At 33.0% G+C, this 27,649-nt stretch overlaps 1 protein-coding gene across 2 annotated transcripts in view; it reads left to right on the forward strand.

The window, feature by feature from the left end:
* Papss (3'-phosphoadenosine 5'-phosphosulfate synthase) overlaps nucleotides 1–27,649 on the forward strand; it is a 132,230-nt gene that overhangs the window by 36,225 nt on the left and 68,356 nt on the right. The window contains exon 1 of one of the 2 annotated variants that reach the window (XM_085825180.1): nucleotides 4,593–4,749. The exons of the other annotated variant lie outside the window; for it this stretch is intronic. Within the exon in view, the coding sequence (XP_085681306.1) occupies nucleotides 4,723–4,749 (27 nt within the window). The 5' untranslated portion in view covers nucleotides 4,593–4,722. Of the gene's footprint in view, nucleotides 1–4,592; nucleotides 4,750–27,649 lie in introns of those variants that run through there. 2 annotated transcript variants of the gene reach the window in all.

Consider the following 27,649-nt stretch of genomic DNA (forward strand, 5'->3'; position numbering starts at 1 on the left):
TTAAATGTACCGTAAGGTATTTTTCATTCTTTGAGCATGGCCCACCAGCGGCCGAGCAGTAAAGTCGCTGAACACTGGTAGTTCGGTCCGAGGTTCGAATCCCGCGAACGGGCTGGCTGCATGGGTGTTTTCGTGGTTTTCCTCATGTGTAACGTGTATACGAGCCAGTTTCCCTTAGAAAGTCCTCCACGAAGGCATCCCTCCTCTTAGGCAGATAGCCCTCGAGGCTTTGCCATAATCACACACACACACACACACACACACATTCTTTAAGCATAACATTTTTCTTAAAATCTATATTTTTGTAGTGCAACAGCTTATAATTTTATAAAACAAATTCATAATCAAAATCGCTGTTGTTAGTTATCGAAAAATAACCAAGATGGGATTTTTGCGTAAATGTCACTAAACTATACAAATTGCTATTATCTATCACACTATGAATGTTTCTTTCATGCGAAAGTGTCCCTTTTTCGATTTCTATGGAACTGTCGTGTGTCGAAATACTATCAGAATCTTGTCAAGCGAGCTTCTGAGTGTAAACAAAGAACACCCCATCTGGTGACCCAAGCTTCAAAGCAGTGCTTCACTTTTAGCGCGGGTTAGCCCCTCCTCCCTTTCCTACCTCCACGTTTTTGGCTCAACTTATCCCTAAATGATGTATGGCTTTGAAAACCCTCTCCTAGCCTCTCCCCCTTTACTCCCGCCTGCCGATAATTAATGTTGTACTTACCTTTTACTCTCCTCCAATCACAGCAGCTCTAGCACCTCCAAGTCACCTGACTCTTCTACCTCCTCTACGACGAATGCAGCAGCTACATCAGTACAGCAGCGGTCGAACTTCTAGAAGGAACTACGCTCACAGTGACATCTGAAATGAACTTTCTAATTATATGCGGAATTCTGCAAGACAAATCTTCAATCAGCTATCCAATACTACTTATGCCTATTAACTATAATTGCTACATCATGAACTTTCTACTATCTTTTCGTTTTCCTCGTCATCACTGCTCTTTTTAGAGCACCTGTATGCTTCGCATCAAATATTGCCATGTTTGTGCTATTACAGTAAAAGATATGCTCACTCCTCACATGTTATACACAGGAAAAGCTTAGGTACCTGCTCTGCGACTGCGTCGCTTGATTAGAAAATGATAGTTCCAATGAAGTAGAATTAGAACTGTATAAATAACAAGGTGTGAATACTATACGGTACAAAATTATACAAATATTTCTATTTTATTTCGTTTATATTTTTATTTATATTTTGTAACTAAAATGCTGTTTCAAAAATATATTTCACCAATATAAGGATATTTTCAGATAAAATTTATTACTTTTACATATTAATCCATATAGCGACAAATTAAATCCGTCCCATGGGCATAAAAATCTTCAAGTAAATCAATACTCAAAGGGTTAAGAATGCTGGACATTCAGAATAAATATTTATTCATTCTGCGAGGAAATTTATTAGTAGCATGCTATTGATGTTGCTAGTATTCCAGAAAAGTACTTCCGAAACTGAAAAACTAAACGATTGTTTATAGAAGATGACGATTTAAAAAGTTTCATATAATTTTGAATACTTACGCACTTTACCAAGAGTAATAGTAGTGTTTGTCTTGTGTTTTTCTAGTTCTTGTGTTTTAATAGCTTAGAAAATGACAATTACAGTGGAATTAAAAATTTTAACATTTTGTCAAGCATACATAATCAGATATATCGTGAATGTATGTAAATGTACTGTAATGCATGCTTCAGCTTAACGAAAAAATCATATTTCAATTTTTAAAAGACCAAAATAATTCATAAGGATTGTCCGACGAAATGTGTTGTCCGAAAAGACTTGTTGCGTTGTTGTTTCGGGTAAATGAAGCTGTATTGTATTCAGTAAGTGAAATTATATTGTATCGTTTTTTTTTATTGGTGTATGAATTGTATAAAGTGTATTTTCTTAAAAAAATATCAGTATTTAATTCTGAATAGTTTTCTTATTTAAGTTGTTTCTAAAGATAGTGTGATTAAATATTTTTAAATGGTTGGTTCCCACAATGGCCGTGTGTTCAAGAACATTGAATGCTGGTATTTTCAGCTGGGTTCGATCGCAGGTGAAAGGGCTTGCTGCATTGCTGGTTTTCCCGATGTGTAATGTGAGCATGCTCACTACTCAATTATCATTTCTACTACTAATTATATATATCATATTACTCAATTATCACTTCTCCTTTTAAAGGCAGATAGCCCTATTCCCTGTTGTACTTTGTCATATTCAAATAATCTAAATTTTTTTGGTCATATATCGATGAATTTATTTCAGAAAGTAATCGAATGAGATAATTTTCAGATTGCAACAATCTTAATCATGTATTACCTTTTTTGAAAAACATACGGAAATTAAAATTTTACTTGAACTGCATATAAAGGAAATTTGCTATCCCATGAAAGGCCTTCAACACCTCCCACCCCCGCGGAGGGAAACGTTTTCATAGTATGCAAAATTGTCTTCGGAAATATCGAGTCTTAACGAAAGTTTCCCGCCACCGCAAATATCGTCTGCGAAAACAATTTGCGTTGGCGTGTTTAATTATATTTTGTCAAATGATTTTTAGAATTTGAAAGAAAGAGTATTGCTTTAGAACACCGTGTTGTAAAATTTGTAAAAAAATATCGTTAGCATTAAGCACAAGGTATCTGAAATGGAATTATCACGCTACCAGATTAGAACCATCATTGACTTCCAGTTCTGTTGCAAAAAGTCTGAAGGTTTTGTACCGAAAGTTCAAAAACAAGGACTATGACATTAAAAAAACAAAGCGCTCTGCCCTGCTTCTAATTTTGATGAAGCCCGCCGGCGAGAACGTATGGAGGAAGAACAGTATGCAACCACTCTAGAGCTTACTAAAGAGTTAGACATTAGTATCATGTCCATTAGTCGCGCTATGCATTGCATAAACTTGAGATACAAGTTCAATTGCTGGGTGCCGCATGAACTAACTCAAGCAGATATAAGAACAGACGTGTTCGGGTTTGCGCTAATCTGATCGAATATCAACGCAAGGACAAAATTAGGGATCGGATCGTCTTTTGTGATGAAAAGTGAATTTACTTCAACAACTAAAGACCGAAAAGGGGGTTGGTCTGCACCCGATGAGCCCGCCGGCAGCGTCGCAAAGCGCAAATGTACTAAAAATATGCTTTATATTTGGTAGTATTATCCACAAAGAGTATCTGGAGAAAGGTAAAACCCTCGACAGTAAGGTGTACAGCGAGATGCTGGTCCGTGTTGAAAAGGGAAAACGTCGAACTGAGCTCCGGCGCAAAAAGGTAATGTTCCATCAAAATAATCCAAGACCACATGCGTCTGCATTCTCGGCTGGACTCTGTACGGACTGGAATGACATCTTTTGCCACACACATCATATAGCCCCGACATCGCTTCTTCGGACCTTCTGCCTTTTTTCACACCTGCAGCTACATCTTGCTGGTGCCATCTTCCATTCTGTACAGGACTTTCGAAATGAGGTTGATCTGTTTTTGGACTTGCGGCTACCACATTTCTGTGCCTGAAGGCTTTGAAAAGCTACGAAAACGTTGGCAGAAAATCATAGATTTGAGTGGTAATTACTAACCGCATTAAAGTTACTGCTTTCATGTTCCCCCCTAACGTGTTTTGGCGGAAGACTTTCGTTACAACCAGATATTTCTCATGATTATAGTATGACTTAAACCATTTTCACTCGAAGGAATGTATAGCAGGAAAATAATTATTAGAAACAGAATTTCATTTACATATTAATCCAGATTTCAAACATTTCTGCGAATGGAAATTTGGAACACATTTTTCTCTAATTATATATACTTCTGGTATAAAGCGAAGCTTTTAGAAATTTGCATTTAAAATTTTAACATTTGTAACTGTCTTTAGCAATATTTATCTACTGAAACGTAATTTATTATGAACTCCGATATATATATATATATATATATATATTTTTTTTAATTGTAACATGAAGTTTAGTAAAATATTTCTGTTCGTTAACATCATTTATCTACGGTATAGTCTTAATTTTCATATATTTTCACAAACTTATCACGGGTCCTAAATCGGCGTAGCCTAAAAGCTTTCAGTGTATTTCCAAAAACTGGAACCATAGATCTATAACGAATCGTTCTGCAAATATTAAATCATTCCCTCTATGAAGTAGACTGTAGGCACTATAGACCAAATTTATGAAGTACTATGCAGTTTTGCATAATATTATACAGTATGTAACAGTTAAAATCTGCCGCTTACATATGAAGATAGTCAGATCACGACAAAGTATAATCTGGCTCATTGAATAAGTACTTTTGTACCTATTCGTCAAGTTATGAAGACATTTTACGATTGCCGTGAATAAGAGCTTGCAAATGAGGCAACAGTAGTAACTTCCTCCAATTATAATATACCAGACACATCCGCGCGAAAGAAGAATGTAAGAGCAAAAGCGCTCTAGTTTCAACATTGCGATTGCTCCGTGCTTCAAGGATAACACTATTTTATCAGCATCTCTTTTATCTCGAATAGTATTTGCCTTTCACGCATCAATTTGGCGCTTCTCTTTGCATTCAGCTCCATAAAAGCTCAAGGAAATAATATTTCGTGCTTTCGTACTTGAAGGATTCGTGGAGAATAATTTGGCATATATTTGGAGTTAGTCATTCAGTAAAACGATCATCATGTTGTCATCGGCATATAGAATGACGGTGAGTTACTTTCCTGTTTTGTTTTTGCAAATTAGAAGATATATTGCTGTTTGTATCTTGTTTTAATGAATGATAATGAAGTTGGGGGTGTGACTAGAAGCCGTGCTGCGCGTTTTCATTACGTCGTTAGGTCATTTAATGATGTTTATAAATTTGGATTATTTAATGAGGAATTTTATCAGTTTTATATACATATATATATATAGAGAGAGAGAGAGAGAGTACAGTTTGGATTATCTGGATGATTGTTTTTTTTTTTTTTTTTTTTTTTTTTTTGGACTCACTAAAATTTGTTTGGATAGATAAATGTTAGCAGAGATTTCAGAAAAAAATAGGGGAGATAATAGTAACGCGTATGATTGGCGAAATTCTTCAAATTTGTTTACTATTTTTTTCACGGTTGTAGGTAATTTAATTCCCAGATCCTTGTGAGATTCTCCAACCAGCGCTCTAGTGGTAAATCGCTGAACATTGGTAGTTTAATCGGGCTTAAATCCGAGCGAACGGATTGGCTGCAGGAGAATTTTCATGGTTTTTACCATGTGTAACATGAATACAAGACAGTTTAACCGAGAAAATTATCCACGAAGGCATTCTTCCCCTTAGGTGCCGACAGTCTTAAGGTGCTTTGTCGTAGTCTGAAGTGGTTATAATCTTTAAGGTGCTTTGTCATAATGTGAGGAATTTTATCCACTGTGAAATTCTTCATAACCACAGTCAATAAAGATTGAGCTATCAGTCCTGCGACTGTCACTCTTAATCCAAGCCTATCTTTAGTGTCCTAGTGGACATTAGTGGAGAGACTGAATATTGATTTTTCATCCGATCATGTTTTTTGCCCAGTTTTTCTCCTTTTTCACCTGCCGAGGTGTGTCTTTTCCCCATTTCTACCACTATCCTCCTAATTCTTAGTACCATGTGCCGGATGGGGAGACGGCGAGATGGGAGTTTGCCTGCCATTTCATTCCTTATCTCTTTAATCTCTTAACTCCCGACTTCTGTTTCAAATTACTAGCTTACATTGATATCTACGATTATTAATGAATTATTTTTAAATGAATTTCGATTCATGATTGTTTAAACATCTTCCTTAGCTTTTTTCTTTTTTTAATGTACTTTTTAATCTTCATTCAAGTGGTTGTTTATTTTTATGCTATACACAATTTTATATCATAAGTAATAATAATAATAAAAATATGCTTCTTATAATAGCATCATTATTTTTGTAAATTAAACTTCCAGATAGATAAAATGATTTTACTTTTATGCAGTAACAAAATATTATTTTATTCGCATCTTCTCCCTTTCTAATGTCAAATGTAATTAGAGCAGAGTAACATTTGAGAAATGGTATTTTAGATACTTATTAAGGGGGGAAAACAAATCATTTGATTAGTTATAATGTAACTTTTTTTTAATATCATTGTTTAGTCACTCATAAAAGGAATTTTCTTTGCTAGACGAATGCTATGATTTTGTTTAAAACTTTTAGAAATTATTAAAAAAGAAAAAATCTCAAAAGTTTTCAGATTTTATATTGCTCCCAAAAGGGCATATTTTTAAAGTTTTATGAGTTACCTTTATTTATTAAATAGCATATTCTTTGCAGTTAAACCACATAAAATTCAGTTCAACAGCAATATCACAGAATATTTAAGAACAGCATATCCTTATAATTTCCGATACAGTCTCGCGCCCTGGAGATAAAAATGCTTTTTTCTTTTTTCGTACAGTGTTGCTATTGCTCGCTTTGAAATCGTTGAGTTTGTTAATCAAAAAATTCTTTAAAGTTATTCAAAATTTGAAATAGATAATAAAACAAATCCGAAATTCAAAGCTCTGGCTTCCAAGTGCCCGTGTTTGGTTGGAGGACTACGTTATTCAAAATTGGATGGCTCTAGGTACCGTTGTTTTTTCACAATGCGAGAAACTTTCATGCAGATTCTTCATTATTTAGTTTCTTTAATTATAATACATGGCGATAATATTTGGTGGCAGCAGTTTTAAAAGTGAACCAAAGCAGAAAGTGAAACAACACAAAATGCCGTTTTGAGATTAATAGTCCTTTGTATCTAACGCCCTTTTGGACTAATAATGAATTAGAATGATAAGAATTTCTTTTCAGCGATCTTAGTTTAAAGCAGTAATATCTTAAAAATTCTTTGGAAAAACTTTTATATTTTCATGTAAATACTTCTTAATGAAAAGAATCACTAACTCGGGATTTTCCATATGTATAACGTAATAACGAATCAATTTCAAGTAAAAAACATTCATTGAAGGCAACCGTACTGCTAGATAGATAAATTTTCGTGTGCCATACAAATAATCAAACCCCAGCCTTCCTCAAATGTAGACGGCCCGATCCAGGAGTATGATACTTTAATTAAAAATCAGTTATAAATTAAATATCGAATCGGCTCAGCATTCATCTTCTCTGTTATTATCGTATTATTTCTTTATCTTTGAAATATGCGTTCTAAGACTTTGTCTGCCAGGTTACGTTAGAATATCTAGAAAAAGGATCACCGAAACTTCAGCCGTAGGTTACCATTTGGCACTGCAGCGTTTTGGTAGGTTACGTAAAAATATTTTTCTTTTTATGATAGTATTAAAAAGCAATATATTAATACATGGTTACATAAGAAATTCGAGTCATAATTCGCAAGTCATGAAATGAATAACGCTGTAGCAATAAATTACCTTCGTTAGAAAGTTCGTGTTCAGAATCCTTCGTTTCTTTGTTAAAATTTTCATAGTTCATCGCATATTACAGTCCTCAAATATGGAGTAGCTGTTGCAGCAGGAATTTATCATATACTTTCTGTTCTCTAATTTTATTTTGAAAATAGTATTAACTACAAAATCTATTGCACTGAATATGATCACTAATTATTTGTAGAGATGATAGTCATCGTTTCCTAGTTATAAACGTCCGTAAAAAGTTTTCTAGTAGAATCGAACAGAAAATGTAAAATAATAACATCATGCTTGCCACAACATTTATGTAATAAATACATTTCAACCAATTTTACTTGTAAAAATGATACCTACAGAACTGATAGAAGTAAAATTGGAATTTTAATGCTAAAATTATAAAATAGCTGACAAAGCAATTTTGGGATTTGTAAGTTAACATGTAAAGCTTAAAAAGACGCTCCCGACTAGTAAGCTGCCGATTCTCTAACGAATCGAATAAGCTAACATGTACAACATAATTTGCATGGGAATGAGAATGGAAAAATTTAAAAAAAAAAAAAAAAAAAAAAAAAATAGAGAATAAATCCAACTTTAAAGTTGTATGTACGTTTTGTGACTTGGCAATAAGGTTAAACGAAATTAAAAAAAAAATAATAAAACAAAATTTAAAAAATCCTAAAGGTTTCAGATATTAAATTACGTCAAAAGGGGCGTTTTTTAACGTTTTGTGTGTAAAAAAATTCATTGAAGTGGTACAAAGCATGAAATCGATAATAAAAGAAATTTCAAATTCAAATTATGGCTTAAACATGCCTATATTCCATGCAAGATTACATTATTCAAATTTTGATGGCTCTAGGTATCGTTGCTTTATCACAGTGCGAGACACATACATACACTTACGAAATGTACAGGCGCGGTGAGATGGCTTCCACGCAAAGCAGATTTAGGGTTGACATGAAATGGCAAAAGAAGGCAGGGTTGCCACATTTGGCGACAAATTTGGCGATATGCTATGGATGGATGGATGGAGAACCATCTGGAACGAATTCTTACCGTTTTAGCCCAGAATGTTCTTGGAACACAAACCGAAAGCTATATAAACCCTGCTGGTCCGCAGTTAGTTAGAGTGTGGGTGTTTCGTCTAGCGAGTTAGTCCGTGCGGAGTCGATCGAGTTGACAGCCGGCCAGCGAGTACCGAGTGGGTCGTGGAGTGTATCGAAAGAGTCTCTTAGTGTATCGCGGTTAGTACATCTTCGAGAGAGTGTGTTGAGCTCCGGGAACGACTGAACCGAAGAGTCGGAGCTCTTCATAGAGCACTCTGTGTGTCGTCGAGTGCATCGCGAGTTGTAGCGTCGAGAGTCTCGAGAGTTCCGAGAACGACCAAGCAGAGTCGGGAGCTTTACTCTATTGCTTTATAGTGAAGCTGTCTCCACCGTTATAGCTTGGTAACCTGAAGGCTATGTCGCTGATTGTTCCAGCGTGTTTATAACAGATCTTTGTTGACTGTAAAAAGTGTTTTGAAGCTGTCCTGATTAATATTGGTAAATAAAGTGTGTTTTGATACTTCATCAAGTGTCGTCGTTATTCACTCCAAATCCACAAGAATCTGTCAAAAAAAGAAGAAAAATAACGCAACAATTGGTGTCAGAAGTGGGATTTTCGAGTGAATGTCAGTGACCCGCCTGCAGAGGAAAGCCATGGCGGAGGAAACGAAGACATTGATGGACAATTTAGCCGAGATAAAGCCGGATATGATAGGATGAGGGCTGAGGTCAAAGCCGGACTGGAAGAGAAGAACGCCTGACGAGAAGAAATAAATGTCGCCCAAGAAAAAGGTGCGAGAGCAACTCCAACAGGTGAAAGTGGAGCTTACAGAAGAAACTGGAGCTATAAAAGACGATGTGGAAATCACAGAAGTGGCATCTGAAGAATCAAAGGATAGAGAAATGAAGGAAGTAGCTAATGAACTGCCTGAGAAAGATCAAGAAATGATGGATGAAACATCTAACGGAATTAAAGGAAAACAACGAAAACATGAAATAAAAGACGGAAAAGAAGCTTTTGATTCACACGTGCCTGAAGTGGAAGAAGGTGAAAATGCGACTGTTAAGTTCGTCAAAATTGATAGTGAAGTTGCGAAGTCGCAAGCAGTAAGTGTTGAATTAATCTGAAAGTGCATGTGATGCAGAAATGGGAGATGCTAAAGTGCAGCTTAAGCAGTGCGCTCGAGTATTACAAGAAAATTCATCCACTTCACAAACTGAGTGTGCGCCTCATAGTGCAGGTTTTGCAGACAAGGACTTGATTCTAAACTTCAACACTTCTGCTGGTAAAGGATCGGACTCTATTTATGACCCTGGTGCAAACATCGGAACTGGCTTTCACGTAATAGAGGCAAATAAGCATGTACCATCCGCTAAAAATACCGAGGTGAACTATACGCATATTGCGAATGATCTACAAAGTGGTGAACGAACTGATTTAGATCTTCCAGTGGGTGAAAAGTCTGAAAGAACTGAATCTTCAGACTGTGATATGCAAAACAGAAATACGTCTGCGAACTGCAATGGAAAAGTATTTGACCCGGGTATAACTTAATGAAAAGACTAAGACTGAAATTCATTATGAACCTTAATTTGTATAATTTAAAATTGTTATGTGTTTAATTTGTGTATATAACTTGTACATAGTGTAAATATTTGTTTCTTTACTTATGTTATTTGTCTGTTTTATTATGTTTTGTTTGTATCGAATTTGGCTTTTGACCAAGGGTTGTACTGCCCGGAACGTGCAGTCCTTGAGAGGGGACAGTGTTACAAAATGTACAGGCGCGGTGAGATGGCTTCCACGCAAAGCAGGTTTAGGTTTGCCATGAAATGCCAAGGGAAAGCAGGGTTGCCACATTTGGCGATATGCCATGGACGGATGGAGAACATTCTGGAACGAATTCTTACCGGTTTAGCCCAGAATGTTCTCGAACACAAACCGAAAGCTATATAAACCCTGCTGGTCCGCAGTTAGTTAGAGCAGTGGTTCTTAACCTTTTTGAGCCGCGACCCAAATTTGAGAAAAATGTTTATGTCGCGACCCAAAAAAAGTCATATTTTTCATTGCTTTATTTTAGAGCATATTTGTAAAAACCTTTAATCTTACAATGATGACTTATTTAACTTACAAATTTTTTATTTTTTTTTATAATTATAAAGTTAAACAAAAGTACTTTTGATCCAAGAAAAATTTAATAAATAATCAAGTGTTTTTAATATTTTTATTGACCAAACTAAATAAATTTAGAACTTTTTAAAAATAATTGAAATTTAATCTTATAATAACATTTTATATGCTTTTAATGAGAACCTTGTGCTTGAATACATTTTGAAAGATCTGCAAACCTGGGTTGAATGCTTGTCAAGGAGCACCTTAAATCTATTTCTGGATTTAACTTGTTCCGGTGGTTGTTTTTGATTACACAGAGAGCTGAAAAACCAGCCTCACACATATATGTTGTTGAAAAGGGCAATAATACTTTTAGGGCTTCTTTAACAATTATTGGCTTTTCGGTTTTTAGATTTAACCAGAAAGCACATGAAGATTGAGTGTTTTTGTAAAAATTGTATCGAAGTGCTTGCACTGTAAAAAAAAACCTCGAAGTTTACAGACAAAAGTCTTGTATAGTTACAGAAATGCAAACAATTACGAAGGAAATACCTGTAACGAACACAGAACCAAATGAAACTGTAAACTCTACAGGAGTTTTTCAAGAGGTTTTGCTTGGATTTTGTCCGTAGCGTGTGATCACGTGGCTTAAAACGGCTGAGAGAGAAGAACCAATCAGGAAGAAGGTGGAAAAACAGCGTCTTAGCGGGAGAGTTCAACGATAGTCGCCATGTTAGCCATTATTTTTGCTATGGTCGAGGTAAGTTCGAAATAGTGTTTGACGTGTATTTTACTAATTTTATGTAATGTATTTGTTATGTTCTTTACACTATCTATAATTAAATTCTTTTAATGTTTAGCTTATAATTCTAATGCTCCTAAATAAACCTGTGTTGAATTATTGTTAGAGTTCAAATCACAGAGCTTGTGTTCCATTTAGTAAAATAACAACTTTTATTCGTTACATCTGCAGGTGTCTGCAGTTAAACTGCTCATATTTATAAACAGAAACAAATTTGTTAATATGTTAGTTTAAAAACAAATAAGCTTAATATTAATGTTCTATCTATAGTCTAATAATTTCTCATGTTAAATATTTATGTATCTTTTAAAACATATCGCGTTAGAATATTCATATTTTTCATTTTGTTGACAGATGTAACATTATTATTCCATACATGTTATCATTAATCCCAGCGTGAACTGCTTTAGAATATTTTTCAGAGCATTATTACACTATGTATGTTATTATTAATCTCAACGAAAAAGAAAAAATAAATGTAATATATTTAAAAAATTCGACAAAATAACTTAACATACATTAAAAATGGAATATCATTTCATTAATACATGCAATAAGTTCGCCTTAAAAGATTATATAGTCGGATAGCAATTACATATTTGTAAAAGTATTCAATGTATATTATTTTTTGTGTTAAAGATAGTTTTAATCCAGGACAGTCTTTACCAACTTATAAAGCATCTATTAAGTTACATTATAACCAACATTTACAAAAGGCAATCGAAATGCCGTGACTTTGACATATTTTTAACTATGATGTAACATACTAGGAACATTAAAGAAAATAAATTCTGTTTTTTCCTTTATGCTTGTTGAAAAGTAAAATATTAATAAAATGGTACAACATTCATTCTAGTACTTACAATGTAAATTTACATATAAATTTACTATAAATTTTGGTGCAAAGTTCATTATAAAATGCATTTGCTAATATTTAATAGTTATAGCATTCAATATCAAATCATGGAAATATTAGTAATGATACGTCAGTTGCATATATTAATTTCAATACTCAGCTCAATGCCGAATTTCTTCTATATCTGAGATAACATGTATTTTTTGAAAATAATTATTTTGTGTCATCTTTTCATTTAAAAATCTCTTTCAGATATATTTTAATGTGAATTATTTTCAAAATTATCCTCATTAGAATGAATGTTGTTCTCTTTATTATGTTTGAAACTGCCGTTACGCTAAAAAATATATTCAGAAAACTATTTATTGCTGAATGTTTAAAATAAGTTCTACTGCTCCTTTTTGACAAAGAGTATCCATTTGAATTGCAGTTGGTTTTAATTAATCGTTGGTTGTATTTTTAAGAACTACTTGATAAAATTCAACAAATTAGTTCAATCTATGAGTTCATCTGAAAAACCTAAAATTTTTATTCCAATTCTGTCATGTGTATATATTTCAAGAATGAAAAAGAATTACAAATTCACTATCCAACAATACTGAGTAATATGTTGTTGATATAGCCAAACTTAAAATGACCCATTTTAAAACCAGATTAAATAAATCATCGCGTATTTTCGGTCATCGAATTTCTTTGGCGTTAAAAGTGTCATAGATTTAGTAAATCCAAGGGTCAGGGTAAGCTCAAGTATTTTTTTTCATAGTTCATATTTGCTAAGTTATAAATTTTGCTGATGCAAAAGTTATGTAACTTATGCAAACATATGCTTAGAGTATTTGAACTAGTGTTGAAAAATCACTGGAATTTATGTTATAAAATGTAATTGACATTATGCCTTAAAGCTTGTTTTGGTAAAAGCATATTTATGGGTGCCCCTTGGCAAAATTTGGCGATTTTTGGCAGTACATGGATACCGAGTTTGTGCAATTCTTTGACCATGTTATTTTGGCTTGTGTAGCGACGATTTGTGTGCCAAAAACCGCTGCTACACGAAGACAGATTGCACATACTCGGTATCCATGTACACATCGACCTATTTTCACTTAAAAAAAAATCTGTGAATTGTACAAACTTGGCATCGCGCTCTCCCTTGACTTTATCCATGTACACATCGACCTATTTTCACTTAAGAAAACATCAGAGAATTGCACAAACTTGCGCTCCCTTGATAATACCCTTCAATATACTCTAACTGCTGTTTTTCATAAATTAAAACATTTTAGGCATTTAAGATATCTTCCTGTAAGTTACAACTAAATGAATGACTCTTAAGCATAAAAATTTCAAATTTTTATGCTTAAGAGTAGAAGGAGTTATACACTTTTTAAATAACAGTGTCAGAAAAATATACTTTTTAAAATATGTAAACCATTGTTTGAAGTATAGAAAAACCTTCCTTAGCAACTATACCTCTTTAAGTGATTATGTCAAGTATTCTGGTGATACAAACATTGATATTAATTATCACTGAGAATCATGCTTTGTGAAGTAACCACCTCCATTAAATATCAAAATTGTACAAAATTATGGAAAAGTTATAGAGTGGTTTTACTGTATACTTAAAGTATATCATATCACTGTTAGATATTGATGATGTAAAAGATATTATCTAATCATAAATATTTCAAGCATTAAATAGCTTAGTGTAAGTCAATAAGTTTTCAGATTCTGACTTTGTACCCTGTCTTTCACTATGTAATATTTTTCTAGCAACTGTGTTAAGTACCAGTAAGTAAGTTTGTCTTAAATACCATTTAATGTAATCAGGTATCATCTGTTCTGTCTGTAAAACTTAATCGTAATAAGTGAACAAATGAATATCTGTAAAACTAAAGATGACACTCTATGTAAAAAATACAAGTATTAAAATGTCTATGAGAGGAACATTTAAAATATTAAATCCATGATCAATTTTTGCGACATCTAAGATAGAAAATACCCAAACTGACTAGTTAATTCAGAGGATGAATGCATGTAACATCATTGTTCATGTGTTTGTTAATTGTGTAAGTATTGAAGTTCATGCATTAATTGTTGATAACTATATTATTGGCCTTATATATATATACTTGCATTTCAAAATTTTGTATATTTTGCCAGTGAGCTAAGTATTAAATGCTGTTACGTATAAGTTCATATTATGTGGAAAAGTAGTTTTTGATCTAACACTTTCTGAGAATTTTTTAATGTTGATCATCAAGCTTAAAGCATATGGCTGAAATTACCAGTATTAACCATAATTTAATTATTCTCCTGTTTCAGCGTTTCTCAAACTTTTTTCGAATAGAGATTATGTGAATTATCATAATTTGTGAATCACCTTGCTGCTGTTCCCTTCGAAAGCAATTTTTTAGCATATATTACTACTAGTACACTTATATTTTAATATATAATTAAAATCCGTTATATTTCATAATTAAGTCCATTGAAGAAAAGTTATATTTCTAATATTTCAAGATTATTAATGAGAAGGATGATTTGTAATTCTTGCATGGCTCTTCTATATTTGGATATATGATGGTAAGACCACAGTCTTAGTGGATATATGATAGTATATTTGGATATATGGTGGTAAGTACCACAGTTATAGTGCTTTAAATCCATCTTTTACTGCTAAGACTGAGTGGGAAGTCTGTAAGTAGGGTAACCAATAATAAATTTCATAAAATATCTATCTTACGAGAAAAGGTGATAGATGATTGTCATATGTAACTTTTTAAACTCTGAGATTTTTCAACTAAATTTTTTTGTCTCCTTTGGAAACTTCGGAGGACCATGAGGGCAAGCTGTATGATCCACGGATTGAGAAGTGCTACCTTAATACATTTCAATTTCTAGAGAAATTAATCTTAAAAAAAATCTGATCATTATTAAAACTACTTTACAGATTTATTTTATATTACAAATAAATATAGTAAATATCTAATAAACCTCAAATTATTTTCTGCAATATTTCTGAATTATTTAAATTTGTAGTGTTTTTGCTTCAAAAATGGATGATACATGCAATTTATGATTTCATGAAAGGACCAAAAGGAATCTTGTTTGCAATTTAATTATTTAATTAATAAAAAGATTTAAATCATTTGGAATATGTGCAAGTGCATGCAATTATTATGAAGAGATTCTAAATTAAAATGTCACATAATAAATTTAGAATATGTTATGTACTTCTAACGAATGTGATTTTTTCTTTATTTAGGAGCCATGCTTTGAATCCTAAGAAGAAGAGGACTGCACCTTCACAACTAGTTAATTAAAAATAACAATAATATAAATTTTACCTATTTTTTATTTTATTTTCCTTTTGGATAGTTTTCAAATAAAAATAAACCTATTTTTGTTTCTATATTCTGTGTATTGGAATAAAGAGTCGAAATCCATTGCAATATCCAATATTTTCAAAATATGATATTTTTTGAAATAAAATATATGATTATGGAATATTACGTTAAAATGAAATGGTTCCTTATGTAACCTGTATGTTACACTAAAAGGCGTCATTGAATACTTGTAAAGTAATGAGCAAATACTAAGTTAATATCTTGTGTGAATGAATATTATCTTACAGAATTTTTTATTCCATAAAAATCTATCTAAAAATATAATTTTGTTGAATGAAGATTTAAACATTTTTTCCCGAAGATTTAAAAAGTCGTTTGAAATAATGATAACAAAAACATTAATCTGAACCATTTAATAAATGAATAGAAAATTTTGAGAACAATTAAATCATCCACAGGAATTTTGAAATAATCATCGTATTTTTGACATCAGTTAAAGAAAGAAAATCTGAGTCATTTTGATTATAGTGATAAATTAGTTCCATTAATAGTAGGATAGAAAATTAAAATTTTAAGGAGCCATAATGCATTATCAATTTTTCATTAAAAATTTTTAGTTTATTACTACTATCATATCAATTATTAATGCTGAATTCTTTATCTTCAGTTTTTACATTCTTTTCTTAATTTTCTAGGCATAGCAGAGAGAAATATAATTATAGGATCAAGGCATTTCCAAATACATTATATTTTCTTCCTTAAATTTTTAAGATCATTCTATATTCATCATGTATTATAGACACAGTATCAGGGGATTCTGTTCAATTTTTCAGTTAGAATTTGGGACGAAGTTGTGAAGTCATACCTACATTAAATGCTTGAATTGATTATTTGAAATATGACAAAGCAAGAGAGGGCCATCTGTCCAAGGAAAGGAATATTTTAAGGAAAACTTCATGTTACACAAACATTTACACAGGCAGCCCATTCTCTAGGATTTAAATCTAGAGCCAAATGCTAGTGTTCAGCTTACTGTCTGGCTGCCTGTAGGCAATAAATGTTTTAGTAGAAGGAATACTTGAAAAATTAAATTTAGGACTAACTAATTCTTCAATTTTGTATTCAATGAGAAGAATGTAATTTATTAATAAAGTTTTAAATCTGGGAAAATACCTGTACAACTGTCCGATTAATTAATCTATTATTTCAATTAATGGTCAGTAGCAGAAGAGATTAAAAAGCATTTATGCCTAAAAGAATTATATGTTGTAATTAAAATGAATAATGCAATTAAGCATGAAAATAATTTTGGATAACTTGTGATAACTGAATTTAAGTTCATTGTTGAGTTACATAAGTAATTTTTTTTAGAATTTGAAAAAATATTTAGAATTGTTTATTGAAACAATTTCATTAAAATATTTTTTTACTGTAATCATATCCAATTGCAGTCTCTTTAGATTACACTGTTGGGTATAAGGAGAATGATTTGGTTTAGTTTACTTAAGTATGGCAAAGCACACTAGGACTATCTGCCTTTGTGGAGGACTTTTGAAGGGAAACTGACTTATATACATGTTACACATGGAGAAAACCATGAAAATACCCTTACAACCAGCCCATTCGCGGGATTTGAACCTCGGACCGAACTACCAGTGTTCAGCGGGGGAATTCTAGAACATTACTAATTTATTGCCAAAAAACCATTAAGTCTAATACACAAGTTTTTTTTCCAGCTATTTCGTGATGCATATGTAACTTTGAGATGTCTTAAAATTCAATAAAGGAAAGTAATGCAGATGTAAGAAAAACATAAAATTTGAGCTTCTTTTTAACATTGGAAATATTTTGGAAGAAAATGTTGTATATCTTTTAGAAAATCTAAGGTATTTTTCCTTAAAAACAAACTTAATATTTAAAGTTACATAACTTCCCTTTCCCCACAAATAAATAAATGCAGCATATTTTGTTACAAGCAGTAGCTGTAGACATTTCACATAAAACATATGTTCTACATGTGTAATTATTTATAGTAATATTACAATCAAAATATTTAATATTTAGGAATACATCATTTTTGTATTTTGTATAAGACAAATATGTTCTATATGCATAATTATTTGGAAGAACTTTTAAGTAAATTATCTGCAACTTTTACATATATATCCTTTAAAATTTCACATGAAAATACATGTTCTTACATAATCACTTGCAATAACCTTACAAGCAGAACACTAGTAATCTACAAATATTCCCTTTAGTAATTCACATTCAAAAATTACGATCTACTTACACTATTATTTCCTGTAATCTTTACAGATGTTTACATTGGTAAATCACATATGAAAAACACGTTATGGTTACACGATAATTTCCTGTAACATTACAGATCAAAGATCTGTAACCTTTACAGGCATATGCTTCGGTAATCAACATACAAAAACTTTGTTATGCCTACAGAATAACTTCCTGTAACATTACATGTCAAACATCTGTAACCATTACAGGTATAATCTCTGTAAAGTTACTAAGAAAATTCCTGTTTTAATTACTCAAATAATCCATGGCATCCCAGTTTCCACGACTTTTCTTAGTAACTTTACAGATTTTTTTTTACAGTGTGGTCACTTTGAATTTCTATTAATTGTTCTTGAAATTGATTAATATTAATAAATTCCTCATGCAAATCACGTCAAAATCAAATGGCATTCGAACCCAATTATAATAAAAGACATGGTCTGCAGGAAAATACAGATCAAAGTCTGCTATTAGTTTTTCTAAATGATTGATAATAATTTTCTGTATTTCAAAATCTGTGATATTAATATTCTTGTCTTCAACAAGTAAATTAAGAGTCTGAAATGAAGCAAGTTTCTTTACTTCAACCTTATTTCTCCATAATTTGAGTTTATTTTTAAAACATGTAATTTTTTCAGTTAATTCAATAATAGTATGATTACGTCCTTGCATAGACGTATTTAGATTATTTATTTCAAACAAAATATCTGCCAAATAAGCAACTTGAGTAATCCACTTCAACTCGGAGAATTTAGATGCTAATGGGTGTTTCTTTTCTCTCAAAAAAAATTCGACTTCTGTCCGCAATGATAATACTCTTTGAACAACTTTGCCCCGGGACAGCCATCTAACTTCAAAGTAATATAATAAATGATCGTATTCTGCACCAAATTCTGAACACAGTTCGCGGAAAATTCTACAGTTAAGAGCTCTTGATTTTATAAAATTGACTACCGTAACAATTTCATCCAAAACGATACTTAATTCGGGCGATAAATTTTTTGAAGCAAGATTTTGTCTATGTAAAAAACAATGAACCGATAAAATTTGTGAATTCATTTGTTTTGCTCTTGTCGAAAAACTTTTTTGAGATGCTGTCATGGCAGCTGCACCGTCGGTGCAAATACTGAAACACTGATTCCAATTTAATCCTTCTTCTTTAAAAAACGAATCGACAATGAGAAATATATCTTCACCTCTAGTTTTTGTTGACATTGATTTGCAAAATAAAAAATCCTCCTGTATATCTGTTAACCCTGGATACCGCACGTAAACCATTAGTTGAGCATCGTTACTTACATCTGTCGTTTCATCCAGTTGAATACTAAATAAACCAGCAATTTTTATAGCAGAAATAAGTTGATTCTTAATATCAAACGACATATCATTCATTCGTAAACGAATTGTATCATTTGATAATGGTACCTTTTGTAATTTTTTTGAAATTTCATCGCCGCACATGATACGTGCCATGTCAATGGCAGCAGGTTTTATAAGTTTTTCAGCAATATTATGGGGTTTCTTTTGTCTTGCAATATGCCAAGCCACATAAAAAGAAGTAAGTGTAGCTTGTTTGGTAGAAATTAGAAAACTATTACTACTTCGTGCATCTAAACGCTGTCTTTTTAAATCGGCTTCTTTTCTTTCGAAAAAAGTACGATCTTTTTCCTCAAAGAAAAAATTTTTATGTTTTGCATCAAAATGTCTTTTAAGTTTGTTCGGTTTCATCGATTCATTACTTAGTATTTCACTGCACAAGACACATTGCGGCTTGTTCATTCCTCCATCATAAATGCAAGTAAACCCTAATTCTAAAAATGCTTCCTTGTATTCACGTTTTGCCATTTTAGGCTGATTACAATTTTACAATACGCACTGCAGCTTGATCACTCCACTTTAAAACAGACAAAAATTGTTTCTAAAATGCTTGTATTCACGTTTCATGATTATTGCACATTCCATTGTTATTCACAACATAATACACAGAAACGAGTTTTTGACAAAGAACTTGCAGCGGAGTGCAACTTTTTTACGTAAATATCATTAATATGCAAACAGAAATTAACAGAATACAATTTTCCGTTATTACTTCTTTATTCACACGAGTTAAATCCATAATATCTGCTTACATGTTTACAACCAACGGAAATTCCCCGGTTTCTTAAAAGTCGAAGTAAAAGTAGCTGATTGAAAGCGCTTTTAATTTTTATCAAAAGGTGTCACTACCGGAGAATGACTATGTTACCTACAACCTTATTGTGTCTGCGCGCACGTAAAGCAATGGCGTGAGTATTACCAACACCTCATAGAAGAAAGCTATAAGACAGAAATTGGATGTCACTTCTAGAAGGCCATTCGCGAAGAGCGGTAAAACCAATGCATTGTTTTAGAGAATAACTTGTATTAGAAAAAAACTCTTCTAGTAGGTGTTGGTATTACTTATTTTTGTATATTAAAAAGTTTTTTTTTAATTTGACTTAGCGCGACCCAAAAAATATGCTTCGCGACCCAATTTTGGGTCGCGACCCATAGGTTAAGAACCGCTGAGTGTGGGTGTTTCGTCTAGCGAGTTAGTCCGAGCGGTGTCGATCGAGTTGACAGCCGGACAGCAAGTGCCGAGTGGGTCATCGAGTGCATCGAAAGAGTATCTTAGTGTATCGCGGTTCGAGCATCGTCGAGAGAGTGTGTTGAGCTCCGGGAACGACTGAACCGAAGAGTCGAGAGCTCTTCACAGAGCACTCTGTGTGTGGTCGAGTGCATCGCGAGTTGTAGCGTCGAGAGTCTCGAGAGTACGTGGAGTTCCGAGAACGACCAAGCAGAATCGGGAGCTTTACAGTGAAGCTGTCTCCACCGTTATAGCCTGATAGCCTGAAGGCTGTGTCGTTGATTGTTCCAGCGTGTTTATAGTAGATCTCCGACGACTGTAAAAAGTGTTTTGGAGCTGTCCTGATTAATATTGGTAAATAAAGTGTGTTTCGATACTTCATCAAGTGTCGTCCGTCGTTATTCACTCTAAATCCATACGAACCCGGCAAAAAAAGAAGAAAAATAACGCGACAATACATTTATGCAGATTCTTCATTATTTAATTTCTTTAAATATAATACAAGGCTCTAATATTTGGTGGCAAGAATTTGAAAAGTGATTTGCCGTTTATAGTTTTCAACGTAAAATGCCAAAACGAAATTAATAGTCCTTTAGGGCAAACGCCCTTTAGGCTTAAAAAAAAAAAAAAAAAAAAAACCAGAGAGATGGCCTTTGTAACATGGTTTGGCTCAGACCTCCATTTCTGTAAATCCGATCCTGAGAAATAATTAATCAAAAATTCGTTAAAGTGTTACAAAATATGAAATAGATAAGAAATCAAATTCCAAATTTGGGCTTCCAGATGCCATATTCGGAGGAGGATTACATTATTCAAAATTTGATGGCTCTAAGTACCGTTGTTTTATCACAGTGCGAGAAATATACATACATTTATACGGATTCTTCATCTTTTTTTTTTTAAATATAACACAGGGCGATAATATTTGGTGGCAGCAGTTTGAAAAGTGATACGGACATTTCCAGTGAATTGACGCAAAATGCCATAACGAAATTAACAGCCCTTCGGAGCTAACGCTCCTTTGCGCTAATAATATTAAATGAAGATTAAATGAACAAAAGTGGATGTACTGTATTATTGTTTTATTTTACAACTTAACTAAAACTTTGCGCAACAAGGAGCCGTAAAGTTAAACTAAATCACAAACTTTATCGTACGCCATATTTAAGTTTTTGATTAATTTCATGAATTATTTAATTATATTTCGGGTAAAAACATTGCTAAGCATTAATAATAATACCTGAAACATAATAATAAATTGCTCGATATTTAATGCTAAAGAATGCAATTCTATCTGATGTGATAAGAGCACCGCATACAGATAGAGAGAAATTTTGCTGCTGTTTCATTTTATGGAAGGACAAAAAAGAAGAAATTTTCCCCTTTGGGGATAAGAGGAGCAGAGTGCGTACACATAACACACGTTTATGGATTTACCTAAGTTTAATCCAGTAGCTTTATAAAAGGGATCTTAATAAAAATACGCAAAGAAAATTTATTTTTAACCTATCATTTGTCTGTGTAATTTTTAACTGTGTAATCACTTCCACAATTTCAGAAAGCGAATTCAATTTCAAATACTAAATTTTAAATTTAAAAATATTTCTGAAGCTTCAAGTCTACAACAACGTTTTTAAAAGCTACCTTCAAAACTGCGTAATAATAATTAGAGAAATAATATTAGTTTTGTTTTCTTCAGATTATTATTATCAAATTTAGGAACGTCAATAGCTTTGCTAGATCGAATATCAATTAAAATAAAAAGTGAGCATGTAATTAATATTGTGAAATTCCAACGATGTCAAACTTTCATTTTAGTGACATTCGAATTTTTGCGATTTTCTTTTTGGATAAAATGTATGAATAAAATTTATAGTATATGTTGTTTCAGGTATTATGTCATTAAAGTACGTTTGTAGAGAACGGTAGATAATTCGGGTAAGGAAATATGCAAATTGAACTGTGCCTGTACCGGGATTTGAACTACGAATCTTTCACTTGCCATCTGGACGCGCTAAACACTTACAACATGAGAGCACGCGCGAAAGAATGTAGTAAATTTTTAAATTCTTGCCCATGTAAATGGTAGCTTAGGAAAAGCACAAAACCTTTTTGGCCAAATCTAAGTGTTGATTAATACTAGTTCACAATATTTTAATTCTGCCGCCTCTGTGCAGAGTATTCGATTTTCCGGAACTGGAAACTTTAGAAATTTGCTATGCCTCACGGGGATATAAATTTCAAATCTTCCGATAGCTAGCAGGGCCGATAGCTAACAACTTACAATGGCGTGCGCTGTGGGATGCGATAATTCCTTACATGTTTAAAAAAGCTTAATGAATATCAACAACTTAAAAATTCTCTTAACAACTTCAAGTGGAAAATCTAGAATCTTTTATCTATGAGATGAAATACCAGTATGGTGTTTTGATCACAAAATTCTTCGAAAGATACTATTGCGTTCTACGGGTTCGTGGATATGGAGTAATTGATGATAACACTTGATGAAGAATCAAAACACAGTTTATTCGCTAGTAAGCAGTATTACACCAGACAGTTCCATAGAACATCTATGTGTGTTTGGTTTGGCGATGAATTCACAATTCAGACTTCAGCGATGCGTAAGTGAGGTGCTACGGAATGTGTGAAATTTGCTCACTTTGTGCCCAATTATGCGAGCAATTATTTACTGGGAACTTAAAAAAGCGTGAGGAGTGAGCTTTGTGCCCAATTATGCGGGAGTTTATGTACTGGGGACTTGAAAAAGCGTACGGGGAATAAGACTTTATTCGTATGTTTATCAACTGCTTAAATTAATGCTGTAGGTTTTTGTAACGCGCAATCGTAACCGTATTTTGTATTTTAACCGTATTTTAAATTTATTTCCAAATGTATTTTTGTTTGATATTTCATCTTATAATTAGTGTTATCGTAACATTTCTTTTCAAATTCATGCTTTCCACAAAGGCATGTCTCATCCTAGGCAAATAATTTTTGAGAGCTTAACAAAATCAATTAATTTAACCTCATTTTACAAATTTGTTTTTTATTTCATATTTACAGTTATCATAAAAGTTCATCTTTTAACAGGCATTCAGCAAAATAATACGCTTTGGTCCTTTCTTTTCGTATTCTTTATTACATTATCTTACCTTAGTGGTAATCCAAAATATAACATTTTATATAACATAACATCTCTCGAACATTCCTGAATTCACACTTGTGGCTCTTACTGATACGAAGTTTGGCCAACTCTGCTATATAGTAATAGGTGACTTGCTATAGTCTTCTTGAAAATTAGATCTTAATTTTTTTTTTAAACTTTAACACGGTATTATTTAAGTTAAAAACAGTATGTCTGGTACTTTATGATGATATAGTCATTAATCCAGTTTTCTCATCGGCGTGCCCCTTCTCACTTCCGAGTTCGCCCAAAAATATTCCCATAAGTCTAAAGAAGATTGGTATGCATTTCCTGAAAGATTATGTCACTAATGCCGAATTTTCCAGAATAATAGTTTTAAGTAGTGGTATACGGGTCATAAATGTTGTCCGATTTTGTGATTTGTAGGTATGGCTTTGTATTTGATACTAAATGTTGGTGGGTTATCATACCTAGTGGGGCAAAGGCAGTTGCTTTCAAACTATAATGTATGTGCCACAAGTGCTATAAGGGGGGGACCTTTTGTTGGCATCATATTATGAAACAAGATATAAAACTTAAGACCCTGAGAGTTCAATATTTTCGACTTCATGCCCATAACTATCATAGTTGGTGGATACTGACGATTCATAACTATGCATATGATGCCATGGCAAAGTGTATTCGTAGATAGATATGTTAGGCTTATTGGATGATGTCGCTTTTAAGGAAGAAAATTTGAGAAATTTAAATATTTTGTATTCCTTTGTAGTGCGATATGAATGATAAAATCTTTTTCTTGTTGTAAAAAAAAAAAAAAAAAAACGAAATTTAGGATTCAAGAAGTGCATTGATTGTAGATATATGAGCGGTTATCAAATATGCGCAAGTTTAAATACTAGGTTTTACACTTAAATCTATTAAACATTCGCCTTAGAAAAGGGATTATAAACAGTGTGATGACATCTAGAATTAATGGTGTTAGTGTGTTAAAGCCAATAGTGGTGTTAAAGCCATAGGATGAACGTATCGTAAAAGTTCATGTCGTTTTTATAATTTTCAACTTATTTTGGGTACAGTGGTTTATATTGCATTTCTGTTAACGTTGAGTAATATTTTTCAATAAACCTGAGAGATTTCCATGAAATCCCTGAAGAAGAGAGAATGTTGAGTAGCGGGGGGGGGGCTGTCATATCTAACGTCGCGCGAGGCTAGAGGAAAGTTTTCCGAGAAACGAGCCTCCTCTTTCTCTTACCAGTAAAGGGTTTCTAGCCGAAACGTTTTTCGTTAAGAATGGTTTTCGTTAAAACGGTGTCCCGCCTAACTACTCGGGAATTTTTTAAAATGAACTGAAAAATGTTTCGCTTCAAGTTCTTTCCTTCGTACGATTTCTTCAAAGAATTTTTCGCAGTCAACCAATCAGATACTCCCAAAACAAGAATTCTGGGAAATGTTTTTCTCTAGACGTTGTCGAGGGTATCAGGTAGGTATGATACCGGTTTAAAGAAGAGTGAGACTAGGAGAAAAATTGGCTGAAATCGAGAGAAGCTGACCAAAGTACTTTTTGCAGGAATTTTCTCATTTCCTACTGCATGCCTTCATGGTCTAATTGGAAGCACATGCCGCTGAGATCGAAAAGTCTGCAGTTCGAATCCCGGCGAGGGCATAGCTGATTTCTTCTGTTTCGTGGTTTCAGAATAATTCTAATAGTCTCTGCAATTGGCACCGGAACTAAAAAGGATGCATGTTAATTCGATACCACTTGGATTCGGCGATTAAGTTCTTCTACTGTCTAGTCTCAATTTAAGTGGGAGAAAATGTAAGGAATTTTCTCCTCCTCTACCGTATGCATTCGTGGAGTAGTTGAAAGCAAATACGTTGTGACAGTTGGAAGGTCCGGAGCTCGAATCCCAGCGACGACATTCTTGATTCTTTGTGTTTTCTTTTCTCCAAAATAAATCTAATGGCTCTGTAAGTTGACATATTTCAATATCTTCAAAATTAATTTCCACATAAATTTTAATTGCTTTTTGAAATGAAGAAATACTTTATCTTCAGTATCTTTCTTCGCAAATCTTTCAGAGCGAATAAATTCCGTTAAATCGAGGATTATCTGGCAGAAATTGCACATTACACCTTTCTTTTCGTTGGCGATTTATGATGCAGGGAATTAGGTATTGGATTTACACAGAAGTTTCGAAATTTGTGAAAACTTTCGAAGCTTGGGGCAAAAGGAGGAATCACGTCAAGAATTCGCTTAGAATTCAACAATCCTTTTTTCTATTACTTTTAAATGTACTTTTTTTACAATACAAACAGAACTGCATATGCGTTTTGGAATCGACGGCATCTTATATTCAAAGTATAACAGCTAGTAGTTAGCTTACGAAATCCTGATGTGGAATAGAGTACACTTTTTCGTAACTCATCTAATATGTTAATATTTGACGTTATTCTTGATGTCCAAACAGATCAACAAGAAAACTGTGCAAAAAATTTCGAGGTTCCAGATAACTCGATTTATGCCATAAGTGAAGTAATTAAGTAATCGCATCCGTTCATCATTTTCAATCAACAAACCGTTAAAAGATTATTCGAAAAAGAATGATAGATCTCGGCTGATGAGGATAACCTCCCCTGACACCCTCCGTAAAAATAAAGAAATCATCATCATCATCAAAAACTGTCCGCATCTTAAATGGTCAGTTAGTTCATTGATTAAGACGGAAGCACGTATAAGATATCATTCTAAGAAGGGGGATGCCTTCTTGGATGCTCTAAAGCAGAGGTTCCCAACAAGGTTGGTGCTGACACCTGCGATTGATGAAATTTTAAAGGAAGTCAATGATGATCAAGGGGCCGATAGCTGAATATGCAATGGCAGTCGGCATATTCCAGATCCCAATGATTAAAAAACAAAAATTATTCATTATTTCTTATTATAAAACTACATTATGAAGAAAGAGAAAAACCATATGAAATAAATATAACGAAATAATAATAACGTAATAGATATTAGAAATCAGCAGTATTTTTTTAACTACACTGGTTATCATAAATTAAGGAAAAATCACAAAAATAGCGATAACTCCCTCAAAAATAAGCCAAACCGTGTAAAATTTGAATATGTTGCCAAGTAAGAGTAGCTGAGTAAAACTCCAGTATGCAAATTAGTGGCGCTGCACTCGGAATACGTCATCTGCGAGGAGCATAAAAAGTCCATGTTTGAGAGCAAGCCCGCATATTAGTAGATAAAAAATGGGGGTTCTGCTGCACGCGGTGTGCGGTGTGGGCGTGGCCAATGACGTCACACAGAGGGCGGGACCAAAGGCAACGTCATCACATTAGGAGGCGTGGTCACGAGTGGAGTTGAGGTGTTGGTAGATTGCTGATTGAGTTGTAGACCTCCTGCTTTTCATTTAAAGTTAATTTTTTATATTGGCAACGGGAAATATTTTCTGCATCTTAATTTTGATGAAATGGCGATGCTGCCCTCTATTAATGAAAAAGTGAATTATATGTTTTAGAAATGTATTTTTTAAGTCTGGTGTTAAAATTATTCAATGCGCGACTCTGAAAACAATGTAAAAGAAACAAATATAAAAAAGACTTTCCTTTAATGATAGTTCATCATGTTATGAAAATGTAACTACAAGACAATTTGTTTTTATTACTCAATTTTATTCTGATACTTTTATCCTTTCTAGTTTTCCATGAAACTTTAACATATTTCTCAGGTTTTCTGTTTTCATAATAACATATTCATTTATTGTCATATTTTTTAATACTTAACGTTTCTAATTTGTAATATTTTATTTAATTACCACATACTATTTTTTATCATACCTTTCAAAAATTTCAGCATACCCTGATTTTTAACTTATATGTTATATTTCACAAACGTTCCCGCACATGCTGTTTATTTGTTACATTACTTAATTTTAGATGCAATTTCACACTTTTTTTTAACGTTATAATGTTCAATATATTCTGA

Source organism: Stegodyphus dumicola, chromosome 1, assembly GCF_044657685.1.
Source record: "Stegodyphus dumicola isolate Sdum_Otavi_A_Nest chromosome 1, ASM4465768v1".
NCBI classification, from domain to species: Eukaryota; Metazoa; Arthropoda; class Arachnida; order Araneae; family Eresidae; genus Stegodyphus; species Stegodyphus dumicola.